General features: G+C 45.2%; 1 protein-coding gene and 1 long non-coding RNA gene across 3 annotated transcripts; one reads left to right on the forward strand and one right to left on the reverse strand.

Moving 5' to 3' along the window:
• Positions 1–1,924: 1,924 nt before the first annotated feature.
• Positions 1,925–6,925, forward strand: LOC120643431. 2 transcript variants are annotated; one of them, XR_005663005.1, is made up of 6 exons: positions 1,926–2,612; positions 2,701–3,694; positions 4,351–4,436; positions 5,204–5,293; positions 5,482–5,586; positions 6,562–6,925. It is a non-coding gene; the product is annotated as an uncharacterized LOC120643431 (long non-coding RNA). The 2 variants fall into 2 exon arrangements; XR_005663004.1 differs by having other exon boundaries at positions 1,925–2,612; positions 4,351–5,586.
• Positions 6,926–7,900: 975 nt separating this feature from the next.
• Positions 7,901–9,191, reverse strand: LOC120646459. The gene is made up of 2 exons (XM_039923021.1): positions 8,845–9,191; positions 7,901–8,234 (listed from the first exon to the last, which is right to left on the reverse strand). Exons 1-2 carry the CDS (start codon positions 9,189–9,191, stop codon positions 7,901–7,903), a joined length of 681 nt encoding a protein of 226 aa, XP_039778955.1.
• Positions 9,192–9,743: the final 552 nt, after the last annotated feature.

The following is a 9,743-nucleotide window of genomic DNA, read 5'->3' on the forward strand; positions in this document are numbered from 1 at the left end:
TTAGCTAAAATTTCTAGCTAAATGACTTGCCAAATGACTAGGTAAAACAATAAAAAGCCAGCCAAAAGCTGGTAGATCCAACAGCCTCTCCATCCACCCCTCTCTTCCACTCCAAAAAAATTGATATGACACCTGGGATCCAGTCGTCATCCCCACTCCTTTGCCTTCTTTCCCCTTCTTGCTGCCTCCTGCTAGCCGCCGGTGCCTCGCCGGGCAGCAGGCGGAGCTCCGGCGCATGGAGCCGAAGGCCGCCGGAGCTTCCTCCTCGCGGCCTGCCGGACCCGCCTCCCGGAGCTCGCCTTCCACGCTGAATCCAGCGACCTGCACGACGTCGCGCTCCGCGGAGGCGGCAGCGTGGAGGTCCCTTCGTACCACGACGGATCCGCCCGCGCAAATTGCCGACGTCCCTCCTCGTGCGGGATGAGCTGCTCCGCGGCGCAGCAGGCGGCAGGGGGGGGCAGATAAGGATGGCAGCGGGGCGGGTTTGGTGCGGATATCCGCGGGTTTCGGGTTTGGTTCCTGATTTTCACCCGCGGATTTGCGGGTTTGGGTACCCGAAATATTTCGGGTTTGGTGCGGATCCTAAACTGTACCCGCGGAGCTCCATTGGGCCTCCGAAGTCTTTCAGCCCAGTAAAAGCCCATCTTGAAACCCTAGCTATATAAGGCTGAAATCCTTCAACTCCTCACCTACCCCTCCCGTCCCGACCCATCCGCACCTGCAGATGATGCGTCGCCTCGTCTCGTCCATGGTGGCCAAGAGCGGCGGCGGCGCCGCCACCGTCGAGTTCGCCGCCATGGCTTCCTCCTTAAGGTCACAGGGGACCAGCAAGTGTTGCGGCGGCTCATCTCCTCCATGGCGGCTGGGAGCGACGGCGGCGGGTTCGCCGCGTCGCCACGATTTCCTCCTCAAGGTCGCCGAGGATCCGCAGGCATTGCGCCGCCTCGTCTCCTCCATGGAGGACAGGAGTGGCGGCGGCAGTGGTGCCGTCGGGTTCGCCGCCGCGACGCCGGAGGAGTGCCTACTCCTCGACGAGCACGGCCTTCGGCGCTGATGTGGGCACCGTCGCCGCGGACCTGGGCGCGGGTCTGCCGTGGACGGCCTGGCTCGACTGCTCGAGGTCACGCCGTGGACGGTGGCGGCGGCTGGTGCTCGACTGCTCGAGGCGTCTGTACTGTGCGTGTGTTGGATTATCCGGGTTTCGGGTTATTCGTCGGGTTTCGTGTATCCGCGGGTTTCGGGTTTGGAAATGAATTCTCACCCCAACAGTAGTTTGGGGCGGGTTCGGGTTTTAGGTTCGGGTTTCGATTTTGGGTGTCCAGACACTCCACCCGAACCGAACCCGACCCGTTGCCACCCCTACCGCCGGAGGGGCGCGCCGGCGAGGGATGTCGGGGGCGGCACGGGACAGCGGCGCAGATGCGGGACATGGGGGCAGCGGAGGCGGCCCAGGTCGGCGGGGACGGCAGCGCCGGCGAGGGGCGGCGGGCCGGCGGCGACGGCGCCGGGACATCTCGGTCCGTGGAAGGTCCATGGAAAATCAGAGGAGGGGGAGGGTGGTTCCATGCGGTAGGAAGGAAGATGGTGAATGGGATCCGTTCGGGAAAAATGCCTCACGCGGAGCATGGGATACCGAATATGATAGCGAGGGAAGCAAGATAGAGAAGCTGTTGGATTCTGTTTTTATCCTAATTTTGCTATTTTTACCTATCCATTTTACTTTACAGATGCTGTTGGAGTTGATCTTACATATGTTTCGGAGCATAGTGCTACCAACACATAAATATCGGTTGTTTTTGACACGATATATATTCCTATGTCTATTCTATTCTATTAGGTAAAGACTAGTTTTAAGCCGGCCGTACATTCGCATGTTCGCACGGCCGGTCCACCCGATTCCTCGCTCTCCTCTGATTAAATGATCGTTCCCCGTCTGTCTCCCCATCCCTCTCCTCCTCCATCCTATTCACCTCTCTCTCTCTTCCCCCAATCCCACCTCACCTCTCACCTACGACCCTGCTGGCCCTCCCTGGCCGCCGCGCCGCACCTCTCCCCACCCCATCATGCCTTCTCTCCGGCGCCGCCCCCTCCGCACCCCTTCCCCTGCGGCACGAGGGTGGGCTGCGGCGGCATGCGGCACGGAGCTGCGCGGCGCGCCATCGAGCTGCAGCGACAGCGCAGGGGCGGGCCTCGGCAACGCGCGGCGCGAAGCAGGGCAGGCCACGGCGGCGCAAGGTGCGGAGACGCGGCGGCAACGCGAGGGCAGGCCGTGGCGCAGAGCAGGACGGGCCGCAGCGGCGCGCGGTGCAGAGCTGCAGCGGCGGCGTGAGGGCAGGCCGCGGTGCGCGGTGCGGAGGAGGATGGGCCGCGTGGCGTGAGGAGTGGCGGATCGAATGTTCCTCAACCCTAAGGCCCCACCCTGCTCACTGGATCTGTCGACTTCGCATCAAGAGGAGCAGCGGTGGCGCTCGGGTGACTATGCGGAGCTGTACCGATAGAGCTTCCTGGATCCACGAGAAGAAATGGGAGGTGAACGACCATGCTGGCTGTGGAGGTCTCCACACCGTCAGCCCTGATGGATGTTCTTCAATCTCCATCACCGAGGATTCGAGGTGAGGGGGCTAGGGATCTAGTTGTTCGACGTGGTTCTGATTTTACCATTTCTACTTATCAATTGTGTGCTTGTTGTTTTGGTGCTAGAGCTGGCTCATAGGAATCGAGCGATGCAACCAATCCATATTTGTAGCTAGAGGATGGCAAGTGAAGAACTGGAGATGTGGATGGCTGTGTTTAGGATTCTGCAGTACATACGATTTTTATTGTTTGATGTTTGTTCAGGAATTGAACTTTTTGTTGTAGTTGTCTGTTGCAACCATGAGCCTTGTGTTAGTTGGCAACAATAGAGTAAATTGTTGAAATGCTTAACTAATATCATTAAAATGCTGAACTGGTATCATTGCCTACACAATACTAATCAAAATGCTTATGATATTCAAGAGAGTATTGTCAAAATGTTTATGATATTCAGGAGAGTATTGGAAAGTATTGACTGGTCCATGTTTTTTTGGTAGTCCTGTAGTGATGTATCGGATTGCTAGGTGTTTATTTTTATTGGTATGGTCCAGTGTAAGGCTACAAGATTATGATGTGTTTGATTTATTGAAACTACCCATAACGGAAATGTAAAATGATTAACTGATATTATTAAAATGCATACTTAGTATTAACTAAAATGCTTTTTTATGATCCCATGTTGGATTCTAGCTTCAGGGGATTAGAGGCAAGAAGGTTAGAGAGGATTTAGGAATTGGTGTTCTGCACATTGACCTATTGTTGCAGACTTGCATTTTCGGGCTAGGTGATTAGGTGTGATGCGTTAGTTGGGTCAGGGAATGGGGCATGGGGACTCAGGCAGCATCTGTTTAGTAGGGCAAGTAAAGCAAGTATTCGAGTTGTGGTTTTGATTCATGATGTATCTGTTTTGATTCCATGTTCTCATGATTAAACACCATCGAAAGCTGCTAGTCACTGGATCCCTCTTATGGATATAAATTTGAACTAGTCAATTTTACTAGTTTAATCAGGTGGGGCAAGTGGCCGGCGAGGTGTGCGTCAGCACACACCGAATCTCTATCTCGAGGGTCCTCGGCTCCCATCATTACACCGCTCACTGCAACCTCTTCTGCCTCCTCAAGTAATTCTCCCCCCTCTCCCACTTCTATTGATTAATTGTTGGTTCATGTTGGTCCTGGAGCGGTGGAGCGGAGAGCTACACGGTATGTGCTCAATCGAAACCGTCTATCAGACTTAATTGGATGCCTTTGGTGGTTGTTAGGTCGGCAGGTCCCTTTGTTGGTTTGTCTTCTAATTGTAGGGATCCAAATCTGGAGCTGAATAAAATCTTGCCAATTATCATACTTAGTTGCTTCCAAAAAAAGGTGTGCTAATTCTTTCATAGCTAAGATATTCAGGATGGGCTCTGCATATCTTTTCAAGCATTTATTTGAATTTTTGCTACTTTGTTTGGATGGATATACTTGGTGGTTTGGATTTGAAACCAGGCGAGCATAGTTAGAATCTGAAATTGGGTATAAATTCGTGCGGACGATATTAAACTCCTAAAATGCTTAACTGGTACTATTAAAATGTTACTTAATATTAACTAAAATGCGTAGAACAGATATAAATACATACATGCACTCAACTCCATGATTTAGACAAGAAAATATGCACATTGTGTTGATAATAGTACGTCACATGTGCTACTATTTTCTGCTAGGCAATAGTTCATTTTCAAATATATTGAGAAAAGTCTAGCATTATCTAAAGATTGATCAGCTTTTCCTGCAGTTATGTGGCAGTTTTCGTGAGGAGGTTCAGCTCTGCAATTGAGGAGGTTGTCACTAGGTGTGGATAATATAATGTGATGCTAAATAGTAAGAACCCCACCTCATGCTATGTTAAGTTTTCTTTTATGATCAGTTTGTTGTGTTCACAAGGTTAGGGGTAGTATAGCTGCCAGCCTGCCACAAGTGCTATGTGAAGTGGATGGTCTGGCTATCTAGTATTTTCTTTTCCAGTTATTAGTAAGGTCATTCGTGTATATTGTATTGTTTGCGGTTATAGTCTAAAACTCTAGCATATTTCTAATTACAGCTAAGCACTTTACTTATGGCATCTTAGCAAATTTTAGACTAATATATTATAATTTTGCAATTACAGCTCGAGACTTCAGCATTTCTCTAGTTACAGTTAAGCTAATTCTATATTATCCAAAACAGTATACTTCATTAGTCAACAATATGGCTCTGAACTAAGCAAAATAGTTTCATTAGCCAATGTTTAGTTTAAAATTTTATAATTTGTTTTCATTGGGTTCCTGAAGTACTAGGTAATATCAACTATCAGAACTGGTATTTAACATAGAACTTAGTTCTTTAGCTGATCTGACCATATGGGAGTAAATGTTGTGTATAGTCATCTTGAGAGTACATATTCACTTATGGGCCAAATTAGACAGTTATGTGGTTCTCAATTAGGCAATAATATGGCACTAGAAAGACAAAATAGTTTACATTTTTAGGCAACGTTACTGAACATCTAATTTCAGCTTGTCATAGATAGATAGCACATCTAATGTTAGATTGTCTCTTGACATACAGTTCAAATTTGTAGCGATTGTTAATGACTTTGCATGCTACAGTGAACTGAACTTGAAAATTATCAACTGAACTTGAGTGTTTCCATGCTGACACATCAGAGCTTGTTATCCCTGGGAGGGGCAAGATCTTAGGTATGATCTCTTTCACATTGTCTTAGGCATTTCAGTACTTTGCAATAGACATTTTTGTCAAACAGTAGAAGTATTTTCAGTACTTTCCTACAGGCAACTATCAATTATAGAAGCATTTATCTTAGCTTGACTAGGCATCTATTTCAGTTTTATGCATCATTTATCAACACAATCACATCTCTTTTCAGGTTTGGTTTCTCCTTGTTCCTTAGGCCTCAACAAGATCACTCTCAGATTCGGTGCCAATGTACAAGGGCGATACATCCTCCACGCCGCATGGGCGACACCTACAGGTTACCCTCCTCACCCGATTCGTTTCTGGAACCTTCCGGAATGCTAGATCTGGCAAGCTAGGATTGTTCCTTAATTCCCGAGGTGATCTAGGATGCGGTAGGACTCTTTTTTCATTTTGGTCGGTGAAGTGAGGAATTGTTCTTTGTTTGGTGATTTGATGATGCCTTTGCGCAGCTTAAGAGTGACATGAACCACTGTGTGCCATGCTTTTCAGAATAGTGTCCTCATCGTTTTAGGGATTTTGGGTGAAAATTGTAGTCAGCATTTGCTCCATGGTTTAGTTATTACGAACTGTCTACTGTCTAGAAAATTGATAAGTAGAACAATGTATCTAGAACTCTGTGCATTTATCTAGGGTTTCTGTTTTGCTAAATAATAATTTAATCAGTGAGCTAGGCAACCCAGTGCATTTATCCAAGCAATTCTTCTCATTTCATATCCGCAACTCAATGCATTTATCTAGGAAATAATGCGTTAAGAACAAGGCAAACCCAGTGCATTTATCTGGACAATTCTTGTACATTTCAGTTACCTGGAAAATAGTAAATCATTTCTACAATCATCTTGTACATTTCAGTTATTTGGGTAGTTTGTCCCTTTTGAGTATCTTGTTTACAGGTTTTGCATGGAGCAAAGTCAAGTAGTAAGACCTTTAAAGAACTAGAGGATGGACGGTTTTTTGTGCAATTATTATATTTTCCTTGTTAGGCATCCTACTTGATTGCCAAGTATAATTAACATTGCCAAATTAGTTTTTATGCGCCCATGTCTAATTTTGTGCTGTGAGTTTCTTGTTGGATGGTTCCACACAATCTACCTGAAAATTTCATTTTTTTTGCTTCACATGTCATCATGGCACTATACATATCTTTCCTGTCTTGTTAACCAAAAAGTATCAACGTTTATCTGTTATTGCTGACCGTGATAAGATTGTTAAAAAAAAATGCTTACTAATCCAATGCTTCGTTATTTAGATCAAGGATGGAGTTGAGGGCAAGCACCTTTTGATGACTGTCCAGTCAGCCATGGGGGAGGACCATATCTGTGAGCAAAGGACATTGCACCCAAGTAAAATTTTTAGAGAACACCAGCCATGGAACAGAGCGATCGATTGTATTTGGTGCTTTTGTGCTTAGGTGCTATAGTAAGCTCACACAAATCTTGATGATGGAGCCATTCCTTTTTTTTTCAATTTGGTGATAGAGAATGATGCCTGAGATTTTTTTTTGTGAAAGTTTAGAATTTAGATGGTCAAAAATACCTTTGTATATGTTCAAATTTGCTTACAGCTTTTCGAAGCTTTGCCTGCTATGTTCCCAAAAGTTGCTTTTTATTATAGATGTTGAGTTAAATTACTAGTAATAAGAGGATAGAATCATTCGGAAGCAGGCAAAATAGGAGGAAGCGGTAGTGAAGATTTGGTTCTGCCAGGACTTTAATCTTAACTAGTGCAGCTGGGTTTTTTATTGCTAAAAAAAGGAAAGATGGCACGTGGGGGTGTTCTCCTTTCCCATAAAGGAGCAGCCGCAAGACAGATTTATATTACGGCCTGCCGTAAGTTAGCTACATCCATTCTATTATGTCTGTGCTTATTTTTTTTCTATAATGAAATAAGGCAATTACACACAACCCCCCCCCCCCCCCACCGTTCTAAACTGCTAATATAAATTGTCCCATCTTTCCAAATTGTAGCTAGCCATACTTAGTTTTCCAAAACAAAGAAATAGGCACATCTGAAACACTCTAAATAAAGCAGGCATTAAAAATGTTTTGTTATTTGGGGTGCCCATAATACAGTTATATATTAGCCAACACATGGCGCAAATTTAATCACACAAAAACTACAATAGCACCCAAAAATAGCTTAAATGTTAATATTTATTTACCATGCTTAGAGTAGCAAGACTAAAACTGCCTATGTATTTGGAATCAAGAAGAGTGGTTCTAATATTGAAACTTTGTATTCCCATCTGAAGCATTCTAAAAATCAACTGATTTAATTAATCTACATTATTGATGATTAAGCCAATGCAAGAATATATACTACTCCTAACGGATAATTAAATAATTGCCGACTTCACATTGCAGGAATTGAATATTGTAGCTTTTTGAGCTGTTATTTAAATAATGAATCCGTGTACAGCATAAATTTGACTGTTTGCTAAAGCTGGTTCTTCAAACTAAAACCTACCAATTTCATTCACCGTCCAAATATTCGAGGGTATATACTGGTTAACCAATTTACACACCACTGAATCAGTATAGTAGCCAAAATTTGTAAACCTACAACTCATGGTGCATAAGCCAGATATATCACATCTTCCCGTCATCCCATTCAACGAGAGAGTTGTCAAACACCTCTAGTAAAGCTGGCAAGTCCAAGTCTGTCTCAGGCTCTTGAACATTTGCTGTTGCTTGAGCCATTTCCCCGTTTTGAAGATCCATATTAACAGGCTGCTGCTGGGGTGCCTGGACCATGCTGATGTTATGGTCCTTGCAAGTGTGATCTCCATAGTACACAACAGTGTACTTGGCGTTTTCCACTCCAGCAATGGCACTACTGGTACCGGCATTATTTTGTTCCTGTTGCTCAATTGTCTTGGTTGCTGAGCAGTTCCTTTCTCTGTAGGCACATCTGTAATAGTTCCTGCTCAGTCAAAAGATCATGTGATACGATTATTATTAGTATATATGTATGTATGTGTGTGTTCATCAGTTTGTTTGAGACCATATATATCCTGATTTTGCAAAGGGAGAATTAGATAATTTTTCCCATGGAACTACGTACGTAGCTTCGTTCATTTGCTGATGATGAAGAATATGACGCATATATAAAAGAGATACATGCATGGGCGGTTAATATAAATACTTAGGATGTTGCCTCCCGTTGATGTTCTTCTGCCCGTATTTTCTCCATTGATGATCATCATAATGTGGAACATGTGTTACAAGGGCTCTTGATCGCTGCTTGTCGTTCCTCCTATAGATATATAACATACATATATGAGCCAAAAATGGATCAATTATATTGGTGATGCATGTTACAGAAGATTAGCATTAGTATTACCAACTCCTATATATACATACATATTGTTGAACATGCATGAGATAGTTAATATATATAAGATATGTTCAATTAATGTTAGTATTATTACCAATACTGGTCACATATATATGAAGATTATGTTCAAAGCAGCTGGGGAATAATTCATATTGATGCATCAGCGCGCATCTGCATATATAATTACACACCGTACCTTCTCTTTTGACCAGCGCTATTATTAGGCTTGGCTTGTTCCTGATCCGTCGTCCTGTCACCAGTAATAGTACTGTTCCTCTTCCTCGCCAACGACGACTTCTTCGACTTGTCGTCGACGACGAGCTCTACAGCTGGTCCATCATCATCATCTCCGGTCGTACTCATGATGAGGCACCCTTCAAGCATAGATGCCACGCTGACGTTGCAGCCGATCACGTCGTCAAAGAGCTGGGCGGCGATGTCAGCCGAGGTATCATGGACACCGTGGAGCAGGGGGAGGACGAGCGCTCGGAGCTGCATCAGAAGCTCCTGTTGACTCCTCATGCTCTCCATCATCAACATCATCTCTGACTCTGAGCCATGGCAGCAGGGCCGCAGCGTTAGGCTGCTCTTGCGATCCATTCAGTATGTACGCTCTCAATTATTTGTGTTTGCGTTTGTCACTGCGTCTGTGATTGCAGGTAGTTTTCGCTGGGGTGCGACTTTGAGAGAGAGAGAGAGAGGGACACAGCGAGACTTTGCAGCTGGTAGCTTAGCTAATAGGTAGAGGTCGTGCAGTGTGTACTCGGCCATCAGCATGCACTTGGTTATATATGTGTATACAGTACTAGTGCTAGAATTATCGAATGTGCATGCTGTGTGTGATGTCAAGCTTAATTGGCACGTGCTGCTGAGTCAGTAAATATGGCTCTTATATAGGGGTATTCAGGAAGATGGATAAAAAGAAGCAGTGAGACATCCATTTCGTGGTGTGAACGCATGGGCGTGCATGAGCATGACCTCCATCTCTCCATTCCATCGAGCATGCACGAGCCAGGAGGTCAGACTTTCAACACACTATACCATGCGCATGTGCCGATCGGCTACATTCACTTAGACCACATGGAAGGGTTACTA

The sequence above is a fragment of the Panicum virgatum genome, chromosome 8K (assembly GCF_016808335.1).
Source record: "Panicum virgatum strain AP13 chromosome 8K, P.virgatum_v5, whole genome shotgun sequence".
NCBI lineage: Eukaryota > Viridiplantae > Streptophyta > Magnoliopsida > Poales > Poaceae > Panicum > Panicum virgatum.

Bases quoted from the DNA above. Each gene is read 5' to 3' on its own strand.
- LOC120646459 (XM_039923021.1), bottom strand. From the start codon at position 9,191: ATGATGTTGATGATGGAGAGCATGAGGAGTCAACAGGAGCTTCTGATG. The intron at 8,235-8,844 runs GTACGGTGTGTA...TTGACTGAGCAG, and splicing joins AGCGCTGGTCAAAAGAGAAG to GAACTATTACAGATGTGCCT.